At 41.9% G+C, this 24,268-nt stretch overlaps 1 protein-coding gene across 4 annotated transcripts in view; it reads left to right on the top strand.

The window, feature by feature from the left end:
• Positions 1-24,268, top strand: part of DIAPH3 (diaphanous related formin 3) — an 844,467-nt gene that overhangs the window by 80,927 nt on the left and 739,272 nt on the right. For all 4 annotated transcript variants that reach the window (XM_040341346.1, XM_040341345.1, XM_040341344.1 and 1 more), the window contains one exon: positions 20,028-20,201. In XM_040341346.1, coding sequence (XP_040197280.1) covers positions 20,028-20,201 — 174 coding nt within the window. The remainder of the gene's footprint in view (positions 1-20,027; positions 20,202-24,268) is intronic.

Here is a 24,268-nt window from a genome sequence, read left to right as displayed (position 1 = left end):
TTAATATTCCCACTCTGTGGTGTCTGTAAGGCTGGGTTCACACTACTACACTACTTTCATCCTACTTTGCTCTGTGTTCAATGTTTCCCTATGAGAGCGTCTTGTAGCGTCCTACACAAGTCGGTCCGACTTTGAAAATGCTCCCTGTACTACTTTTGGTCCTACATTGATCCTACTTCAGGCCCATTGAATATCATTGAAGTCGGACCAAAGTAGTCTCCTGTTCATGAAAGTAGGATGGATGTAGGACCAATGTAGGATAAATGTAGGACCAATGTAGCAGAGCAAAGTAGGATGAAAGTAGTGTAGCAGTGTGAACCCAGCCTAAGGGGAAAGGGAATAGCCGCTCCAGGTGGGAACCCAGATGAATATCCTCCGTTGCAGACAACTCAGGTGAAGGCAATGCACTTGGCAAAGCAGGAACAAAGATTGTCTCTGGACAGCCGCACTCTGAACAAAATGTAGCCTTTTATTAAAAGAAGGACAGCACTACAAGTCACAGCAAAATAAAATAAAACCTGACTGCTGACTGGTTATACACTAAAACTAGTGCTTAGTCATAGCTATGACTTAGCACTAATTTCAGTGCGAAACGTGTCAGAAGTCAGGTTTTATTTTGCTGTGACTTGTAGTGCTGTCCTTCTTTTAATAAAAGGCTACAATGTGTTCAGAGTGCGGCTGTCCAGAGACAATCTTTGTTCCTGCTGTGGTGTCTGTAGTTATCCTCAGCTCTGACTTTTCTGACTGAAAATTTTTACCACCAAAGAAAATGCACCCACTACTAAAATGTTTCCATTTATGAATGGGCTCATATTTGGTAGTATTACCTTTTGATCTGTTGCATATAGTCTATATCAGGGGTCTCGCACATTTATAGCCCGTGGACCGGTTACAAATGGCCCTCGGGCAGGGCTGATCCTGGACTCGAGAGGCAGAAGATCAGGCCACCAGCTGACTGCCAGGAGGAGAGGTAAGTGATCCATCACACAGAGGCTGAGCAAAGTCCTTAGTTGGGTGACTGGGAGGGGTATTTGTGAAGTGTAGGGGGGTAATGCTGGGTGTTAATAATGCTCCCACTGACACCAGTGCTGGGGGTTAATAGTGCGTCCGCTGACACCAGTGATGGGGGTTAATAGTGCGTCCGCTGACACCAGTGCTGGGGTAAATGTTTCATATGCCAATACTATGAGAATTTTGCTAACAAATCTAGTCATAACATATTACAGGTGTAAATTCTAAGGCTACATTCACGGTTTGTAAATGTGCATTTAATCGTGGCATGTTTGTGCACCACTCGCATATGTGCAACAAATGTGGTGAAATAGTTTGTGTACCTTTTTTAGCTATTGAGCTTTGTGTGTTTTTTTTTAACCGTGTGTTTTGCTGCATTTGACTTTTTCAAGCCTTTAATGTATTGCTTGTGTCATTATTATTTATTATTATTTTTATTATTATTATTCTAACCCACCCCCTTCCCACCTCCTCCATTTTTTTTCTATGTATTTCAGTCTGCTCATTTATTTATGCTTTTCAATCATTTCAGAGCAACCCTTTTTTTTAAATATCATTTTATTGACGATCATAAACCCGTGAAACTGAAATATTGGAAAAAAAACACCTAGATAGATATAGCGCTATGACAATCGGGTGCATAATTACGAACAATACAAGCTTCTCTGTCTGTATCAGTCCTTGTGTTTTGTAATACTTTGCTGCTTCTATACTTGTTTTCTGAGTTTGTTTTGCATTTAATTTTGCAGTTTTCTTACTTATGTGTTTGGGAATTGAGAGACTGCATGCTATGGTGAGATACACCGGTGGGACAGTGAAGGAAATTTGGATTGTGTTTTATTGTGACATGTCCAGATCATTCAGAGTAAGCAGGACAGTGACAACATCCTCATAATTTAGGATATGAACTCCAGAAAGCGGACTGATTATTTTTGACAATAATTGGTAATTAAAACCCATTGTGCAGTATATCTCCCATGTGGAACCTAGTGGGGCTCGTTCCCCCAGATAACCCGTGTATAACCATTTATTATTCTACCATCTCCCACCCCAGAGGCATTGTTTCATGTAGACTGTGACACTTCAGGCAGATGTTTCAGTTCCCAACTAAAATACTCTGCTTCTTACAACAGAAAACATCGGAATTGCATAGTGGTGAACTTTTTTTCATTGAGGCTAGGTTCACACTGCTGCCAACTCAAAATCACGTGATTTAACCACGATTCGCTGCCACGATTTCAGGGATTACCAGTCTATAGAGCTGAATTTTCATCGCACACGGATCAAACTTGCACAGGACCCTTTTTTCCCGCAGCTTAGCTTCGCACTGCACTGATGTGAACGGCACTAATGGAAAACAATGTTATTTTTATGACAACGGCTCGAATTCGCAAAAGAATTCGCAGCAGTGTGAACCCAGCCTAATGCCCCTTTCACACTTGTATGACTTGTCCTACAACTTGGGAATGCAAAGTCGCAGGACAAGTCATTCCCCATGATTTCCAATGGAAATTGCCAAACACGTGCCTAAGCACTAGGCAAATGTTTTCATTTCAGTGGCCAGAATAAATGAATGAATGCCTAAACCCATTAGCAAAAATGAAGATTAGGTGCATTTTAAAGCTGCTTCTCGCCCTTCAGGATAAAAGTGTTTAGAAGAGCATGTGCATGGGGTCTTCCTCGTCCTCTTCTCCTCCTCTACCAAACTTTTTTGTGTGTGTGTGTGTGTGTGTGTGGGGGGGGGTGGGGGGGGGGGCGCATTTGGGAACCTGGTCTTAACCAGTACCTGCTCCAGTTTTTGCGCATGGTGGAGCCACAGGAATTGGCAGCCTGTGACATTTCTCAGAGGGCTGAAGGACCATTCACAAAGCACAGCAAGGCTCAACCAAGATGTCGGTCCACCTGCCCATAGCTAACATACTGGCGCCAGGGACCCAAAGACTGATGAGGATGGCACGGCGTGTGTCTGTTTAGCAGCAGCTACAGTTTTTGTACCTGCTGACTTTTTTAATTTTTGCAGAATTAACTGAAGCTCCTCTTTAATATCAACCTAAACAAATTTAGATGGCCTTTAAAACCGTGTTGCTTGGCCTTTGAGACTAGTAAGCGTATAGCATACTCTTCTACAAAAAGGCAATTATAAAGCATACGGTATAATAATAGTGGCTTTACGGGCCCAATAGGTGTTAGAGCAGAAGGATTTAATGTAAATAGTTTCTTTGGGGGGGTGAAAACTAATTATAATCGCAGCAGCTACCATCATGAGTTAGGTGTTTTCATTTGCAACAATTAGCATAGCGCATTGATTAAAAACGGCAAGATTTTTTTAGCCTCTTTGTTTTCATTGAAATTGTTCTAAAATATCCAGCCATGTATGATTAAAAAAGATCTGTCTTTTGAACTGCTGCTTGGTTTTTCAGTGAAATATGTGATTTGGAAGTCATCTGCAGGCTTCTGTTTTATTCTCTATTAATGTAATTAAATCTGATGAATATGTGAAATGAACATGGCTGGCACTAAATTTGAATTGAAGTTTTCAGCTCTTCAGTAGTCCTACCAAGGAAGCATTTAATTGTTGGAAGCAAATATTTTGGACACAGATAATGCAGTGTTATTAAAATATAATTTCCATCTGCTTTATCTTCCCTTTTTGTACAATCCAAAATAACATAAGACGATATGTCAATTAGCACACCATGTGGAAAGCATAAAGTTACATCTTACAGTCTTTTGTAGCGCAAAATTCCAGTTCCTACATTTCTGTTTAATTAATTTTAGATTAGTGTCACTGCCAATTATCAGTGTGATTACTCACTGAGAAATAATGCTCAATAGGGTGCTCATTTAACTATCCTTGAAGATAAGTGTTACTAATTTACAAATCCAGTGCACCCAAGATAAAACAACAGCACAGCAGTGAAGAACATGCCTTATCGCCTCCAAGTGACATTTTAATAGAAATCTCAGAGACAAAGAATGAATTACAGATGTTTGGATTGTATGTTAATTTTACAATGAGCTCCATGACCATTCTTACCATGAAGTGTTTCCCTTTCTGCTTACGTTTTTAGATAAAAATATTCTGAATAAAGTATGCCTCTGTACATTAACTGGTTGCCGACCAGCCGTCGACGTTTTACGGAGGCAGGTCGGCTCCCCTGCGCGAGAGCACGTAATATAACGTCGGGACTCGCGCAGGCCACTAGGGGCTTATGTGCGGCCCTCCGCTCGCCCCTGACTCCCGTGCCTGGCGGGCGCGATCGCCGGCGGGCACACGCGATCGCTGGTTACAGAGCGAGGACCGGGAGAGAAATGCTGATCTTCTGTTCATACAATGTATGAACAGAAGATCAGTCATTTCCCCTAGTGAGGCCACCCCCCCTACAGTTAGAACACACCCAGGGAACATACTTAACCCCTTCCCCGTCCCCTAGTGTTAACCCCTTCACTGCCAGTGGCATTTTTATAGTGATCCAATGCATTTTTATAGCACTGATCGCTATAAAAATCCAATGGTCCCAAAAACGTGTCAAAAGTGTCCGAAGTGTCCGCCATAATGTCGCAGTACTGAAAAAAAACACTGATCACCGCCTTTACTAGTAAAAAAAAATATTAATAAAAATGCCATAAAATACCCCCTATTTTGTAAACGCTATAACCTTTTGCGCAAACCAATCAATAAACGCTTATTGCGATTTTTTATTTTTTTTTGTAGAAGAATACGTTCGGGCCCTAACCTGAGGAAAACAAAATGTTTTTTTATATATTTTTGGGGGATATTTATTATAGCAAAAAGTAAAAAATATTGATTTTTTTTCAAAATTGTTGCTCTATTTTTATAGCGCCAAAAAATAAAAAACGCAGAGGTGATCAAATACCGCCAAAAGAAAGCTCTATTTGTGGGAAAAAAAACGCCAATTTTGTTTGGGAGCCACATCGCAACGACCGTGCAATTGTCCAGTTAAAGCGACGCAGGTGCCGAATCGCAAAAGGGGCAAGGTCCTTTTAGCTGCATTTTGGTCCGGGTCTTAAGTGGTTAAAGGCACATCTGCACCCCCCACCATTTCATTTCACCCTCCCCCTTATCTTTTTTAAGGTGGCATGTGCAGATTTCAGATACTCGCCCATCCAGCGATGTCAGGCTGAGATCCTCTCATGCCCAGCCACGGCCCACCATGTTCTTTCTGACATCATTGAGAGGCCTGCCGCCTCTTCCTGGTTCAGCGGGCAGCCCTCCCATGGATGCACCGATTTGCCTGCCCCCTCTTTTTTTTTTTTTTGAATGGAAGGATATGCCTCCTGTGATATGTGACGTGCATATCCCAGGTGGCACAGCGGGCAGTGTGCACGTCATTTGCCTAAGGTGACTGACATGCATGAGGAGGTGGGGCTGGACATTTTTATCCAATAAAAGGTATATAAAAAAAAAACAGTGCATTATGTACAGAGGGATGGAAGGAGGGATGAAGGTCCTTGCACTAAGGCTGCTTTCACATTGGGCGGTGGAGCCGTGGTGACGTATAGCCGCGCTATTTGTAGCGCCGCTATACCGTCGTATTTACCGCGATATTCGGGTGCTAGCGGTGAGGTTTTAACCCCCCTGCTAGCGGCCGAAAAAGGTTGCGGACGGTATTACCGCGGTATTCCATTGATTTAAAAAAAACACACCGCTCCTATACCGCTCCAAAGATGCGGCTAGCAGGACTTTTGGGAGCGTTCCCTGCGTTCCTGCTACCGCACCGCTTCAGTGTGAAAGCCTTCGGGCTTTCACATTGAAGCCTGCAGGGCATGATTTTTTCATGCGGTATATCAGCGCTATTTTTAGCGCTGTACCGCATGAAAAACGCCTCAATGTGAAAGGGGCCTAAGTTACTCTCACAAGCATACACACTATGCATGAACTCTTTTTCCTCTTAATAAGCATGGAGGTACATACAATGGCTCTGGCACTGAAATATATGGGAGATATACACACTTGCAGTATACCATAAAAGGTTCCAATTTCTGGTGGGGATTAATCGGATAATTAAACTGCAGATGAGTGCATCCAAGGTTTCCAATCTAGGAATACACTGAGATAATATAATTGAAGTAGGTAGAGTGGAATCCTCTGCCACCCAGTGACAAAATCTTAGAAACCAAAATATAAGTTTCCTGCAGCACTGAGTCTGTGGTGTTTGGTTTTGTGAGCCTTACAGTTGTCAAAAAGACCTGCTTGCTTGAATTTAGAGTTAAGGCCTTAAATATTGCATGAGCGTAAAGTCACTGGGTTGCACAGAAGTCCAAGCTCCTTCTAAAGCAAAAACCATGCTATGGGGAAGATTGGGGGGAAGTAGTAAAACATATACAGTACAGCACTTAAAGCAAGAGCAGAAAATAACAGCATAGAACTCCCCTGTCCCTAAGTGCATCTAATTCCAGAACAACTTAAAGCTGGGAACTTGTCTCAAAGACTTGAGTGCCAACTTTATAAGAAACATTGTTCTTTTGTGTAGGTGAGTAGGTAGACGTGAGGGTCTGTCACATCAAAGCTGGAGTAATATGGTAACGGTTTAGGTAATGGTTGGGAGCCTAGGGGAGGACCTCACAGGTCGTGTTGCAGCTTTTAACCAGGCCAAGCCGAGTTTTCCCTAAGTGTATGCTCTCAGTTTAGCAGGGAAAATCATTGCATATTAAATATCCAGGGCTCTCAATTTCTGTTTATAAGCTGGGGTCTGCCAAGGCCCTATGGGCTTTCTATATAAAGAAGCATTGAGAGAGGTGATCTCGTCATATTCTTGTATTAGCCAGCTTTCTAGAAGTGCGCCAGGATCTGACCCCTCCAACCTTGCAAGATGCAAGTTGTTCCTCTGTAACCTGTTTCCTAAAATATTTTTTATCTTTCACCCCTTAAAGCCTAGTGTTAAAACTAGTGACTTGAAGAGTAGAGTTGGGCGAATGGTTTGGCCCGAGAATGAGTTCAGCCTGAACATTGGCTGTTCGCCCTATTCAGGGAACACCAGAATTTGCAGGGTGTTCGGAAGGTGTTTGCCCTGCTGAACGCCCTGCAATGCACTGCACTGCACAGAGCATTCTGTTCCATGATTGGGCAACATTTTTGTTTAATAAGGGCACAGTAAAATCTGGGAATCCTTAACAGCCGATGAGTCATTAACTGTCAATGAGCTTCCGCTGACAGCTGTATATATAAAAAAAAAAAACATTTGCTAGTAAAAGAAAAAAAAATTATAGTAAATGGTAGTAATAGTAAAAAAAAATAAGAGTTGTGCCAGTCCCCCTCCCCTCCCAATCCATACCAGAACCTTATCTGAGCATGCAGCCTGGCTGGTCAAGAAGGGGGGGGGGCACATGCACTCAACATGTTGATGGGGACAAGGGTCTCTTCCCCACAACACTGGGCGATAGTTGTGGGTGTTTGTGGGCAGGGGGCGCATGAATATGGGGTAAAAAGTAATAAAAAATGTTTTTCACAATTCCTTTATTAACCACTTCATTACTGGGCACTTAAAACCCCCTTCGTGCCCAGACCAATTTTCAGCTTTCAGCCCTGGCGCATTTTGAATGACAATTGCGCGGTCACACAACACTGTACCCAAATTATTTTTTTATCGTTTTTTTTCCCCACAAATAGAGCTTACTTTTGGTGGTATTTGATTCAAATTTTTTACTTTTTGTTATAATAATATCCCAATTTCTTTTTTTTATTTTTTTATATTTTTTTCCTCGGTTTAGGCTAAAACTTATTCTTCTACATATTTTTTGTAAAAAAAAATCGCAATAAGCGTATATTGATTGGTTTGCGCAAAAGTTATAGCGCCTACAAAATAGGGGATAGATTTATGATTTTTTTTTTTTTAATAGTAATGGCGACGATCTGCGTTTTTTTTTTTTTTTGTCAGGCCTGCAATATTGCGGCGGACATATTGGACACTTTTGACACAATTTTGGGAGCATTCACATTTATACAGCGATCAGTGCTATAAAAATGCACTAATTACTGTATAAATGTGACTGGCAGGGAAGGGGTTGACTCTAGGGGGTGAGGAAGGGGTTAAATGTATTCCCTGGGTGTGCTCTAACTGTGTGTGGAGGGGGGTGACTGGGGGAGGTGACCGATGCTGTGTCTCTATATACAAGGAACACAGATCGGTCTCCTCTCTCCCTGACAGGACGTGGAGCTCTGTGTTTGAACACAGAGCTCCACGTCCCTGCTGTCACCGCCGATCGCGGGTACCTGGCGGACATCTCGGCCGCCAGGCACGCGCATCAGCTTCCCAGCGAAGCGCCGGGAACAGTGTTTTCCCGCTGCGCGCCCCCAGCGGCGCGCATGGGGAATGTAAACAAAAGGACGTCCACCAGGCACTTGAGAGCCGCGCTGTGGACGTCTTTCGTCTACAGCGCCTGTCCCAAGTGGTTAAAAAATGTAAAACGGTGTCCCTCGATGTAAATCCATTGTCAATCACGCCACCTGCTGCACCCAAAAATATACACAAAAAATAAATAAACACTCTGCTATTATTAATGGCTGACCACCAAATGCTTCCTCTGCCGTTTGACAGTTCTTATACAGATAAGGACGGGGGTCATCTGGTGGCACTGCCACCTTGTGGTCTCATTGACCCAGCATACGTCTCTGTTTTTGCAGTTACTTTGTAGTTATGAATTTAATAACTAAGCAATATCGTCCGAATGGCTGATCACTAGTTCTATTGATTTGAAATAGGCAAGTCCAGGCCAGAACAGGTACGATAGTGGGACCTTCAGATGTGCGAGGTTGTAGATATCCAGATTACCTATTTATATTTAAATGTTGCAGCAAGAAAATATCTTTAAATCTAGCTAGCACAATTTTGTCCAGGCAGCCTTGGGAATAATTTGCATAGACTGCCTGCATTGTCAAAATGTAGAAATGTTTGTATTATAGACAGAAGTATCATGGGTCATAAAACCCCAAATCAAAATGCATTTGTGGTCTCTGTACCAGAAACACTAGGTGAATAGGAAATTTGACTTCATAGCGTGAAATTGTAATTGTAGTAAAGGCCTTGGAGGCTGGCAATCGTAAAACTGCTTCCCATATATATGACTCATCCCAGTTGGTTTTCCCACACAGTAGATTTATTGTCTATGCAGCACATTCACCAAATGTGTTTCTCATAAAGATTTGCAACAGTTGTCATTGTTGACAAGTGCCTTTTTGTTCATTTAAAGAACCACTAAACCTTAAATACAAGCTGTCTTGTGTAAAAAGTTAGCTGTTCCTAAATGTAGAAGTAAATGTTAGTTTTTTGGCAGAGCTTCAAATCTTTGGTATGATATTTACATTTGTTCTACTACTGACAACAAGAGCTTGCCCATTTCATATAATTACCAGTGAAAATGTACCTTTGCATAGGGTAAGTGTGTGTGGGAAGGGAAAGAAAATATATACAGTATATGCATATATACGGGATGTGTATGGGTGTATTTTATACACTATCATTTCAAAAGTATTGGGACACCTGCCTTTACACGCACATGAACTTTAATGGCATCCCAGTCTTAGTCCGTAGTGTTCAATATTGAGGTGGCTCCCCTTTGTAGCTATAACAACTTCAACTGGTCTGGGAAGGCTGTACTCAAGGTTTAGGAGTGTGTCTATGGGAATGTTTGACCATTCTTCCAGAAGAACATTTGGGAGGTCCGGTATGGGTGTTGGATAAGAAGGCTTGGCTCACAGTCTCCAGTCTAATTCATCCCAACGGTGTTCTATTGGGTTGCGGTCAGGACAATTTCATGCTCCCAACTTTGTGGGAACAGTTTGGGCATTGCCCCTTTCTTTTCCAACATGCAAGTAGGTAAGTAGGCATTGTTTGAATGGTGTCCCCTTCTACAGAAAAGCAGAAATGAAAGTAAACATTTGTTTATGCAGTTGCGCTCTGCATGAGATTCGTACATTTTTTATATTTTTTTCCCTCATGGTTTCCAGAACACATTGCAAGCTAGTTCACACTATAAACACAGTTTGGGAAAGACACGTTTAGTGTACATTTCCTGCACTTTCTTTGCAATTTGCTGGCAGGTGTCAATACATTAACAACACTCCAAATGTAGATGGCAAATGCTCTTTTTAACCACTTAAGACCCGAACCAAAATGCAGGTAAAGGACCAGGCCCCTTTTTGCGATTCGGCACTGCGTCGCTTTAACTGACAATTGCGCGGCCGTGCGACATGGCTCCCAAACAAAATTGTAGTCCTTTTTTCCCACAAATAGAGCTTTCTTTTGGTGGTATTTGATCACCTCTGCGGTTTTTATTTTTTGCGCTATAAACAAAAATAGAGTGAAAATTTTGAAAAAAATTCAATATTTTTTACTTTTTGCTATATCCCCCAAAAATATATAAAACATTTTTTTTTTCCTCAGTTTAGGCCAATACGTATTCTTCTACCTAAAAAAAAATCACAATAAGCGCTTATTGATTGGTTTGCGCAGCATTTATAGCGTTTACAAAATGGGGTATAGTTTTATTGCATTTTTATAAAAAAAAAAAATTTTTTTACTACTAATGGCGGCGATCAGAGTTTTTTTTTTTGCGACTGCGACATTATGGCGGACACATCGGACAATTTTGACACATTTTTGGGACCATTGTCATTTTCACAGCAAAAAATGCTATAAAAATGCATTGTTTACTGTGAAAATTACAATTGGAGTTTGGGAGTTAACCACTGGGGGGCACTGAAGGGGTTAAGTGTGACCTCATATGTGTTTCTAACTGTAGGGGGGCGGGGCTGGACGTGTGATGTCATTGATCGTGTTTTCCCTATATCGGGGAACAGATGACCAATGACAGCGCCACTGTGAAGATTAGGGAAGGTGTGTTTACACACACCTCTCCCCGTTCTTCAGCTCCGGGGACCGATCGTGGGACTCTGGCGCGATTGGGGTCCGCGGGTCCTGCGGTCACGGAGCTTCGGACCGGGTCGCGGGCTCGTGCCCGGGACCCACGGCTGGGCATTTAACAATCTTGTACAGGTATGTGATTGTGCCCAGCCGTGCCATTATGCCGTTAGGCGGTCCTTAAAGGGGTGGTTCCCCCTAAAAATAAACTTTTGACATTGCATTTGCTACATTAATTACAATTAGAATCGGCTGGTTTTATTGAAAAAATACCTCCGTATGTAGCATTTGCTATATTCGTTCCCACCGCCACTTCCGGGTACGATGCTGGCGGTGGGCGTTCCTAATTGATGGACAGGCGTCCGACCGACGCATCCATCGCGTCACGAGATGCCGAAAGAAGCCGAATGTTGGTGCGAATGCGCCGTATAGAGCCGCACCGACGTTCGGCTTCTTTCGGCATCTCGTGACGCGATGGATGCGTCGGTCGGATGCCTGTCCATTAATTAGGAACGCCCACCGCCAGCATCGTACCCGGAAGTGGCGGTGGGAACGAATATAGCAAATGCTACGTACGGAGGTATTTTTTCAATAAAACCAGCCGATTCTAATTGTAATTAATGTAGCAAATGCAATGTCAAAAGTTTATTTTTAGGGGAACCACCGCTTTAAGTGGTTAAAATAACGCCATCCAGGCAACCCCCGTGGGTGAGGGCGTGTTTCGCAAGTTCTTTCCATTCTTTTAGCCCAGTGAGGGCTCTGGCTGGGTGAAGATCTTCCCTTGGTCTCGGTGGTGTGAAGGCAGGGGACCGTTGCAAGCATCCTGGATCCCCCAGACGCCCGCTTGCGCCAGGTCCCGGTGGTGGTGGTTTTGCCTTGCATGTGTTTGGGTAGTATTTTGTAAAGTGAAGCTTCATCTCATTTACTAAGCTCTGGAACAATTGTACTTGCAGAATGCACAATATATTTACCTTCAGTAAATTCACCCCAAATCCATATTGCATTGTAATTGCACTACCGACATATTTGTTGCATGTTTTTATTAGTAAGAATATTCAGCAAAACTGGCTTCCAACAAGTGTGTTTTTTTTTTTTTTTTCCGTTTTGTGTTTTACTTTCATGAATATTGCTCATTGTGCCCACTAAAGTGTGTCTGTGTGATCTTTACAGTATGTTAACTGAAAATGTATATCTAACCGCTCGCTGCTTTTCATGACACCCTGTGGAGGATAGTAAATGTTTGGCATTTCAACTGAACATAATGTAATGGTGGCCTAGATTGAGTGTGTTATGTATATTACCTTTCATTTTCATACTGGTTTTCTGTGTGTTGCCATATGTTTTTCATAGTTTAAGATTCTTCCAATCTCATAAAGCAACCATACGTATAAATAATTGGCTAAGTTAGTGCTTGAGACCACATTTGTCAATTCTTTTGTACAGGACACAAAATATCAGCCCTGTTTTTATCAATGCAGATGAACCTCTGTTTCGGTCATAATGTAGTTTACACGAGGACTATGTTTCCCGGAATATACAATTGATGTTTGGATTTTTTGTGACAAAATGTGGCATCGGTGCTGAACAGTTTTATTCAAATGTAACGGTATGTGTGTACTATGACCATATATCTCTATGGTCCGTTTCAGTTTGTGTGTTTTGGTAATGTGGTAAGTTGTGCATTACCACAGGGCACGTATCGTGGTAACGCAGACAGTGTAAGATTAGGGACACACACCTGCACCCACATGTCTAATTAGGAGCAGCGGCTGTGCATTCAGTGCAGGCAGAACACAACCCTTGCACAAGTGTGTGCTCGAGTGATCAAGGCTATAGTATTGTTGAAGTATTTTTTATCCTACTTTGAAAATCTGTGCATAGCCTCAGTCCATCTCTGTAGGTGCAGCTGCTTCATTTTTAAATCTCCATTCCTTCAGCACAGCCATTGGGAAGAAAGCGTGGGCAATACATCAGTTTCCTGCTGATTTCAACAGTGAAAAACACATCAAAACCAATTTACCGGTATCAGGGAACCCTTGGTAAAAATGACTATATCTACAACTCATGATATATTGGTGTAATGGTGGGGAACAATACTCCTTACCAGGGGTCAAGTCCTGGAAAAAAGTGTGGAAACCCACCTCAAAAATATAGTGTGTGTGTGTACAGTATAATATACATACATCTTTTTAACAAATAAAGTGCAACATTTATTGTAAAGTGCCAGTTTACGAGGACACCTCCAAAAATTCGCACACATTAAACAAATATAGAACAGATGTAACAACAAAATAATTTAACCTCTATATTCTAACAAAATAAAAACACCACAATATGGATAATGGTTCAAATGCTGCCACACTGTTGCCATCATTGCAGCCTCATTGTGCCCATGAAATGCAGGCTCACTGTTCCCATGAAATGCAGACTCACATGTGCCCATCATTGCAGCCTCGCCTTTGCCCGTGAAATGCAGACTCACCTTGCCGTGAAATGCAGACTCACCTGTGCCCATCATTGCAGCTGTACTGTGCCCAACATTGCAGCCCCCCCAAGCCCAAGGTGGGAAGTGCTGCAAAGCCAATGGGAATTTTCAAAAATCTAAATGCATATTGTCCTCAGTGGCGAAGTGTAGCGCGTGTAGTAATGCAGCAAGGGTTAATAGATCCTTGGGCACCTGCCAAGCTCACGCTTTCACATGCTGGAATTGTCGGGGTTTAGACTGACTGACACAATTCTATACTGCCAGGCTGCATTGAACACAGCGGGAGCGCACCCGCATTCCCACCCACCGCTAGAGAGTGGTGTGCGGGACTATGCGCGCCGCTCCCACTGTGTTCAATGCTGCCTGGTAGTATTGAACCGTGTCAGTCAGTCAGAGTCCGACAATCCGGCAGTGAACAGCGTAAGCTTGGCGAGTGCCCAATGATCTATTAACCCTTGCTGCAGTACTACACACGCTACACTCTGCCACTGACAGGGGCATATTTTACACAAGAGGAGGAGGGAAGAAGGGGGAGGACTCTGCACCTGAGCCTCCCAGGATTGGCCCGCTGCAGCCACACCGTAAAGGAAACCTATTTCCTGCTGTAGAAAAAGTACAGTAATGACGTCCCTTGCGTTCCTGCAGGACTCGAGCCCTACTCATTACACTTTTGGTCATTGGAAGGATTGCCCCTTTACAGATAGCTAAAATGATCAGTGGTGCCAGTGGCAACTTGACTGAGAGGTAGAAAATGATGATTTCTTTGGAACCCAAGCATCCTCTGGGAGGAACCTAGTTGAGAAACCCTGGTGTAGACTTTAACTATTCAGTCTGTCCATTGGTTGCTTGACTACGTCTCTCAGGCTAGGTTTCTGACGGTAATCAATAAACTGATCACAGCTAAAATCAGCACCATTGAGCGGCCAGTGGGAAAGAACCTGCTAAGTCTTCTTTCACCTGGGCTCATCACTTGTTATCACTTGTACTCTCTGTTTTTAGTGCATCTGAATATGTTGCTACAAAGTGAAGGAGCTGAAGGGATTGTAGACTCAGCCATAAAGGAAATGAATGCAGTTTGGTGATCTCTGGAAACAACATTATAAGGTATGTATGGGCAGGGGAGGGCTGGCAGCCTTAGCCTGGGGGAAAGTCCAGTCAAGTGGCCCATTGAACCATCGATGAGCTCACCATCCGGTCCCAGGGAGTTGTAGTTCCTCTGCGCTGCTCTGTTTTTCACCCATCGGGAGCTTGAGCGTGGACTACAACTCCCAGAATGCAACAGCTAATGGCGTGCCGCTGTGGCCGTGCCACCCGGCCCGATTTCCTTGTGCAGAATAAAAAAAGATGGTAAAGGCAGAGGCTGCCACCTATTTGAACATAAGTTAGAGCGGCCTGGGAGGCAATTGCCACCCTGCCCCCCGGCCCAGCCCTCCCCTGTGTATGGGAACACAATGTTAAGAATCAAAATTAAAATTTTTAATTATCTACGTCATTTTTATTATTTTGCCTTTTGCATTCATTTAACAATTCTTGTCTTAGAACTATGGCTCCCCCTAAAGTAGAGGTCTAAACATTACAGACTTTGCCAAGTTCAATCATCACAAAAACCCTGACAGAGAATTTTGGAATGGGCTGGGAGCCTGTATAAAAAGGGGGAGCAGTGTTAATGTTCTTCCTACTCCTTTTGACATGTTAAAAAATTATCTTTCATTTGGTCCATTTTTGTTTTCTTGTTGCAGGTTATTTATTTGGTTTATGAACATGAGAATCTGTAGCAGTTATCTAAATTGCTGCCTTCGAAAAAATCAATATTTGTCTGGGGAAAACCAAACCTAAATCTAATCAGTGAAAAGTGTTTGAAGAATTGTCATACTTGAAAGACCATTATAATTTAATAGGTGTCTGCAGGATCTGAAAGCCAAGACTGTTGAGATGACCAGCTAGGAGGGAAAGGAGATTAATGAGGGAATGTGTAACCTGTTATGTCACCAAGGCTCAGTTCACATGTGAAAGTGCCATGGTTTTTCACACTTAACAAATCTATTACATTTCGTGTCGATTGCATTTTTATAACTTGACAATGGATTTGTTGCCAGAGATGCTTGCCAATGCATTTGTAGCAAAGGAAAGATGCTGTATGAGTCTCGCCTTAGGAGTTTTGGTAAAAACCTGTATTATATTTGACTGGTATTTTTTTATTTTTTTAAAACACATTTGCCAATACTTTATTCAAAATAATTTTTTTTTATTAGTTGTTGCATTAGAAGAAACAGTACACCGTACATGTGTAGCAAAAAAAAAATGAAGGAACAGAACAATGCGTGAAGTAAACGTGATGACGTTGTAGAAGGGAGGAACCTTCCTCAAAATGTTTGCATTATACATTTCAACTTCATAATAACGTGCATTGGATCTATAATAGCAATACCCGAAGACTGGTGTCGTATTTAATTTTGCATGGATAATATCCAGAAGAGGAGAAGTAGATGAGAGAGGAAGGATAAGTAATGTAGGGGAGGAGAGAGAGGATTACCGCATTGGCTCTTTGCATTTTATTTATGCCAAAAAAGAAACATTTACTTGGAGTATTTATTCAATAGAATTTTAAGTGATTAGTTAAGTACAGTATATAAAATGTATATTATTTAGCTGAGCTTAGAGCGGCTATATTAATCGATAAAGCATCGAGATCGCAGTTCTACCCACTCACATCTTAACAACGCATTTCCCAATTCAGCGTAGAGAGTTCTCTGCTGACTAGCTGTCAAAAAATAAATAAAAAATGCCAACCTGCGCTTTAGCTTAGGTAGAGATAGAGAGAAACATTGTAACAATTTAGTTCTTTAGATCAAAGGGATGAACTCCGTCTGTAAATTTAAGTCAGTTTAACCACTTAAAGATAAACCCTTTTCTGCCACTTGTTTCTTCAAATTAAAATCTGGTTTTTTGTGCTAGAAAATGCCTTGGAACACCCAAACATTATTAGCTGGATTCAGGTACGGCGGCGTATTAGTGAGTTGGCGTATCGTATATACACTACGCCGCCGTAAGTCAGAGAGGCAAGTGCTGTATTCACAAAGCACTTGCCTCCTAAGTTGCGGCGTAGCATAAATGGGCCAGCCTAAGCGCGCCTAATTCAAATGTGGAACAGGGGGGGCGTGTTTTATGTTAATGACTGGTGACCCGACGTGATTGACGTTTTTAACGAACGGCGCATCCGCCGTCCGTGGACATATCCCAGTGTGCATTGCTCCAAAGTACGCTGCAAGGACGTATTGGTTTCTACGTGAACGTAAATTACGTCCAGCCCCATTCACGGACGACTTACGCAAACAACGTAACATTTTCTAATTTCGACACGGGAACGACGGCCATACTTGACATTGGCTAGGCCAGCTATTTGTTCGACTAACTTTATGCCGGAAAAAGCCTTAAGTAATCAACGTAAAAAATATGCGACGGGCGCACATACGTTTCTGAATCAGTGTATCTAGCTCGTTTGTATATTCTACGCCAAACCTTCAGAGTTACGACGGCGTATCTACTGATCTCTAACGGTCTCTGAATCCAGCTATATATATTTTTGTTAGCCGAGACCCTAGAGAATAACATTTTATTTTTTGCAATATTTTATGTCGGACTGTATTTGTTCAGCAGTCTTTATAACTTTTTTTTTTTTTTTTTTTTAATAATGTGAAAGATGATGTTACGCCACGAAAATCGTGAGAGAATCGTGATCTTTCTTCTAAGGAAAAAATAATTGTGATACTTTTTTTGGCCAGAATCGTTCAGCTCTAGCTGAGCTATATGGTTTCAACCACTTAAGGATCTGCTCCAGTACATTTACGTCGGCAGAATGGCACGGACAGGCAAATCAACGTAATTATATACAGCAGTTTAAATTTACCACCGTGTGGGCGCGCGCCGCTGCTGCGAGCTCCGTGATCGCGCCCGCGGGACCTGCGGACTCAATGTCTGCCGGTGTCCCACGATCATGTGACATGGAGCTGCAGAACGGGGAATGCCTGTGTAAACAATCATCTCCCCGTTCTGCCTAGTGACACGGACACTGATCGTCTGCTCCCTCTCAGGAGCAGCGATCACTGTCATGTCACAGTAAGCCACGCCCCTAACATTTAGAATCACTCCCTAGGACACACTTAACCCCTTTTCTAGCCCCCTAGTTGTTAACCCCTTCACTGCCAGTCACATTTACACAGTAATCAGTGCATTTTTATATCACTGATCGCTGTATAAATGTGAATGGTCCCATAATAGCGACAAATGTGTCCGCCATAATGTCGCAGTCATGATAAAAATAGCTCATAGCTACCATTACTAGTAAAAAATAAATATTAATAAAAATGGCATAAAACTTTTGCTCAAAGCAATCGATAAACGCTATTGCGATTTATTTTTACCAAAAACAAAATCGTTATTTTTTTTTATATTTTTGGGGATATTTATTATAGCAAAAAGTAAAAAATATAGCTTTTTTTTTCAAAATTGTCGCCCTATTTTTGTTCATAGCGCAAAAAATTAAAGCCGCAGAGGTGATCAAATACCACCAAAATAATGCTCTATTTGTGGGGGGGAGGACATCAATTTTGTTTGGGAGCCACGTCGCACAACCGTGCAATTGTCAGTTAAAGCAACGCAGTGCCAAATTGCAAAAAGTGCTCTGGTCTTTGGGTAGCCAAATTGGACGGGGCTGAAGTTGGTAAATTTGTGTCAAAGTAGAAATTTTTTTTTTTATTTTATATATAGAAAGGGAGGATTGTAAACCTGTAAGATATATATATATATATATATATATATATATATATATATATATATATATATACCGTATTTATCAGCGTATAACACGCACCCTAACTTTAAGGCCCCATACACACCATAGAATCTATCCGCAGATAAATCCCATCAAATGGGTTTCTGCGGATAGATCCTATGGTGTGTACACGCCAACGGATATTTATCCGCAGATAAATCTCCCCTGGGATGGATTTCCAGCAGATGGATATTTGCTGACATGCACAACAAATCCATCTGCTGGAATCCATTCCAACGGATGGATCCGCTCGTCTGTACAGACTTACCGGATCCATCCGTCTAAAGGGATTCCCCGCACGCGTCGTAATGATTTGACGCATGCGTGGAATTCCTTATATGACAGCGTCGCGCCCGTCGCCGCGTCATAATAGCGGCGACGGCGCGACACGTCATCGGCAGAGGATTTCAGCGCGGATTTCAATGCGATGGTGTGTACGCGCCATCGCATAGAAATCCTCTGAAATCCTCGAGAGGATTTATCCGCGGATACGGTCCGCTGGACCGTATCTGCGGATAAATCCTCTCGTGTGTATGGGGCCTTAGAGGAAAGTTTAAGGAAAAAAACTTTCAACAGCCCCCTGCGTATAACACGCAGGGACAGTTTTACCCTCTATTTTCAGGGTAAAAAAGTGAGTGTTATACGCCAATAAATACAGTGTGTATGTATATGTATATATATATATATATATATATATATATATATATATATATATATATATATATATATGTGTGTGTGTGTGGTGTGTGTGTGTGTGTGTGTGTGTGTGGTGTGTGTATATATATATATATATATATTTTTTATTAAAATATTTTGCCATCTGTGTCCTATTGGGAAGATTTCCCCAAAAAATATGAAATGAAAAAAAATGCTTGTATATCAAGGCAAAAAATAAATAAAAAAATTGCTTGTCTTTCAAACCGCTCGTAAACCAAGGTTTCGCTGTATATCTTACTACACAACATTTTTTATTTTTATCAAGTTGCTATGGGTAAAGTTCCTATTGTATCCGGTATTGTATGATTGATTTAATCATCAAAGAGATTGTTTCTCTTTCAACCCAGCAATATTCTATGGAGTATATCCCATTGTGGATTTAGCCATTTATGTCCCAATGAGACTGACTATGCCTCTTTGGCCAATTGTGCTGCGTCCCTCAATAAGCAATAGAAGAAGTGGGGCTTTTTTGTACGCCACATAAAATCTTTTTGGATTTTATATTCTTTGAGAAACGCATGGCTTGTCCCCTCTTTTGGGTTTCCCTGTGTCCGTGGTTGTCTGTTTTTTTTTTTCCTCTGGTGGTATAACTGTTTTCACATGTACAGTTATGTTCCATCAATGAACACGAGACAAAGGGGATTTTACAGCGAGTAAAAAAAAAAACCATTTAGTTCTTCATCGTATGGTAAAGGGATATGGTCTTGTTGCTGTCTCATCTTCCTATTGAATAAATATACCTTCACATACTGCCAGGACCGGAGTGATGTGAAATCTCTATTGTGGGAACAGAAACGCAGTGACTTAAATTTTGCTGCCCAGGTAATAAACACTTTTTATATCTTGTACAGTTTTCTCGGGGATAGGAAGCAAGGGAAAACCTGTCAGACAGCAATAAAAACTCAGCAGAAATGTTACTTCTATCCCAAACTAAAACATAAAAGATGGTTTGCATTCAATTTTCAACTTTTTGAGAGCTGAATCTTCAGAGATATGTTTCTAATCTCACACATTGAGTGTTTTAAGATTAATTTCATATTCTACAAATATGGTTTAACGTTTATTTATAAAAAAAATTGATCCAGTCCTAATTTATTTCTAGTTGGACAGATTTGCCAGCATTCGTATTCCTGGAAGTAGAAAAGACCGGCCTAATTTAAACTACATAAAGAACTACAACACTCCTGGTGACTGGTCTACATCATCTGAGCAGGACGACTTTCCTCCTAAGCAGCTGTCTGATAAAGAAGTTCTGGCTCTGTTTGAAAAAATGATGGTAAGCCATATTCTTCTTCTTTTTTCTTTTATTGACTTGACTAAGTTTCTGATTTGTTTTGTTTTCCATGTTGAGTTTATTTGTAGAAGTAGGAAGAGATAACCTGGCTGCCGCACACCTTGCGTGGCCTGAGTGGTTCGAGCCTCAGCTCGATTCATCCAAACCGTGCCCCTAACATGAAGTAACACAAATAAACTCAATTAATCATGTTTTATCAAAACTAGCAAAAATTTGCCCTTTACAGAATGGGAAAGGTAGCGGGTAAACCCCAACATTGCTGAAGAAGTGTTTTAGCGGGCAGTATATGCAGGAGAGGGGCACATAAGTTAGGTGAGAAGGAGGTAGGTGAAAGGGTACCACAGTGGGCAGTATGTACAGGAGAGGAATGCAAAGGATATGACAAGAGGCAGCAGGCCCGTATTGGGACAAAAAATAGGCCCGGGCATAATTATCCACTTGCCAATTGTCGCACAACTATGTATGTCGACACAACGGCACGGGCAGGCAAATGGGCGTACCTGTACGTCCCTTTAAATTTGCCGTCCATCAGGCACGCGTGCCTTGTGAGTGCGCCCGCAGGTCCCGGGAACTCTATGATACCGGGTGGCAAAGGCAGAACAGGGGGATGCCTTTGTAAACAAGGCATCCCCCTGTTCTGCCTAGTGACACATCAGGCATCTACTGTTCCCCTGTGATCGGAAACAGTGATCGCTGAGGGTGTCACTGGTAGCTCCTCCCCCTAACAGTTAGAATCACTCCCTAGGACACACTTAACCCCTTCAGTGCCCCCTAGTGGTTAACCCCTTCACTGCCAGTGTAATTTTACAGTGATAAATGCATTTGTATAGCACTGATCGCTGTAAAAATGACAATGGTCCCAAAAATGTGTCAAAAGTGTCCTATGTGTCTGCCATAAAGTTGCAGTCACTATAAAAATCGAAGATCGCCGCCATTATTTGTAAGAAAATAATAATAATAACGCCATAAAACTATCTCCTATTTTGTAGACGCTATAACTTTTGGGCAAACCAGTCAATATACACTAATTGCGTTTTTTTTTTTTTTTTTTTATAAAAATAGGTAGAATACGTATCACCCTAAATTGAGAATTTTTTTTTTTTTTTATTAAAAAATTGGTGATATTTATAGCAAAAAGTACAAAATATTGCTCTTTTTCAAAATTGACGCTTTACTTTTTGTTTATAGCGCAAAAAATAAAAACCGCAGAGGTGATCAAATACCACCAAAAGAAAGCTCTATTTGTGGGAAAAAAAGGGACATCAATTTTGTTTGGGAGCCACGTCGCACGACCGCGCAATTGTCTGTTAAGCGACACGGCGCCGAATCACAAAAAATGGCCCGGTCATTTGGCAGCCAAATGGTCCAGGGCTGAAGTGGCATTTATTTATTTTTTTCAACCAAATTACAAATCATGACAACTACCAGTTCTCGATGTCTTCTAGTTATATTTAGCCTGCTTCAGTCACTGTAATTCATCAGTCAGTTGGAATTATGTAAATACTGTGCGCAGGCATCTTTATTGATCATCGCAAGAGGTGACACAATTCAGCAGGAGGATTTCTTAAGCCCGTGTCACAGGCCCCCTCGGAGGCCCGCATCAGACCTGATTCTGTTTTCTGTCTTCCTCCGCTCGTTTTTACAGCAGCAACCACTAAGTGCTTGCATCATGTTACCTCTCTCTGATTGGTTGCTAGAGTTTTCTGCTGTCGATCAAATTTAAGAACGAGGGAGCTGGGTCGAGCTGCATTGTGTGTCAATGGACACACAAATCATGGGTTTGAACAGCTTCTTATGGTGGCACATGGAGAAAAGGAGGAGCAGAGCGTGTCGGCATCACACAGAGCAGGTAGGTATGACATGTGGTTATTTATAAAAAAAATAGAAAGCTTTACAATCACTTTAAGATCAGGAGAAAATAATTATTAGGCTCTGTATTGGTGGGCTTTTGTTTGCTTCAGAACAAATTCTCCTCTCATACAAATCTATGGTATTACAAACATTGCTTGAAGTAGGTTTACAAAAGTGTCACCTGCAGTTCAGAAGGAAGTGAGCTGCAGGTCAACGTTGCCTGTCAATGAAGTCTGAATAATCACTAGCCCCAGCTTGGTTGTAATATCGTCTCTTTCGGTGGGTAGTTTCAACTGTTCATTTTGCTGTTCCCTTTTATTTGACTTATGTCCTTCAAGTATTGCCTTTTCCATCAACTATATAGGAGCTGGCAGTACCAAGCTAGCCTTCACCCACAATTGGTATAAGTAAAATAACCTCATTAGTGCCTGTCTGACTACATGAGGCATTTATGAAAGAAATCGAATTTTGGGGAACCAGCCTAGAAAATAAACTCTTCTTAAAATGTGTTAAACTAGCTCCTTTAGTAAATGCATAAGAATATCCACGATATGTTTGGTAGACTTTCAGCATCCTGCATTTTTTTGGGGGGAGCTTACTCTAGCGTATATCTGTGTGAGGGCAGCGTTTGCCATCATGGGATGCGCAGATGTTACATGCATGTCAAATGGAACGCAGTGGCTGTCCCCAAACTCACACTGTCTGCGTTCAGGGATATACACCTGCTCCCACAATAATGTCAAAATGGAAGCAGTGGCTGTATCCCTGAAGACACTGCATTCCCAAATGACATGAAGGGGACAGCCTGCTTGTGGTTGCATGCCCTCATAAATATGCTTAAAGCTAAACTCCAACTTTCTTTTCACTAGAACTGAATGGAATGATTAATCCCAGCATAAATCATACCACTGTACCATGTTGCTCTGTTGTCTGTAGATCCCCTGATTATCTGGGTTTAATTGTGCTTTGGGGTAAATTCACTAATCCACGTACACATGATCGTTCATCCGATGAAAACGTCTGATGGATTTTTTCATCAGATATCCGATGAAACTGACTTTCATCAGTCTTGCCTACACACCATCAGTTAAAAATCCGTTAGTGTCAGAACGCGGTGACGTAAAACACTACGACGTGCTGAGGAAAAATTAAGTTCAATGCTTCCGAGCATGCGTCGACTTGATTCTGAGCATGTGTGGATTTTAACCGATGGACTTGCCCACAGACGATCGTTTTTTCTATCGGTTTTTTAACCATCAGATAATTTTAAAACAGGTTCTACGTTTTTTCACCGATGGGGGGGAAAAAAACGTTGGGGGCCCGCATACGATCGGTTCGTCCGATGATGAAAACGGTCCGATGGACCGTTTTCAGACAAACCGATCGTGTGTAGATCGGTCCGTTACTGCATTTTATTGCCTGTTTTCTAACTCTAATGCCGCGGCATTAGAGTTAAATAACGGGCAATAAAATGCAGTAAAATAGCGCTTGCGGTAAATCGGTTTTGAAAGTGCAATTCACTAAGAATTTTGCGTTTTAATAACAAATGCAGTGTTTGTTAGAGTGAGCGGTAATTACCACATTTTTTCATGTGGTAATTTACCACATTAACCACTTGCCGACCTGCCGCCGTCATATACTGCAGCAGGTCAACACGATCCCGCAAACCGTCGTAGTTGTACCTCGGTCCCTTTTGCAGGGGGTGCCAATGCTCGTAGCTGCATTTGCGATGACCGCCGGCCACGTGCGATCGCAGGCACAAAATGCAGAAGAGGGACGTGTGTGTGTAAACACACAAATTCCTGTTCTGTGAGCTGAAGAGAGGCAGATTGTGAGTTCCTACTAGCTAGAAACCATGATCTGTCATTTCCTCCAGTCACTCCCATACCTCTACAGTTAGAACACACACTAGGGAACACAATTAACACCTTACTCGCCCCTAGTGTTAAACCCCTTCCCTGCTAGTGACATTTACACAGTAATCAGTGCATTTTTTATAGCACTGATCGCTCTATAATTGTCAATGATCCCAAAAATGTGTCAGAAGTGTCCGATCTGTCCGCCATAATGTTGCAGTCCCGATGATAAAAATTGCAGATCGCTGCTACTACTAGTTAAAAAAAAAAATAATGAAAATGCCATAAATCTTTCCTCTATTTTGTAGACGCTACAACTTTTGCGCAAACCAATCTATATGC

The sequence above is a fragment of the Rana temporaria genome, chromosome 2 (assembly GCF_905171775.1).
Source record: "Rana temporaria chromosome 2, aRanTem1.1, whole genome shotgun sequence".
NCBI lineage: Eukaryota > Metazoa > Chordata > Amphibia > Anura > Ranidae > Rana > Rana temporaria.
This window is presented reverse-complemented; position numbering and strand designations above follow the sequence as displayed.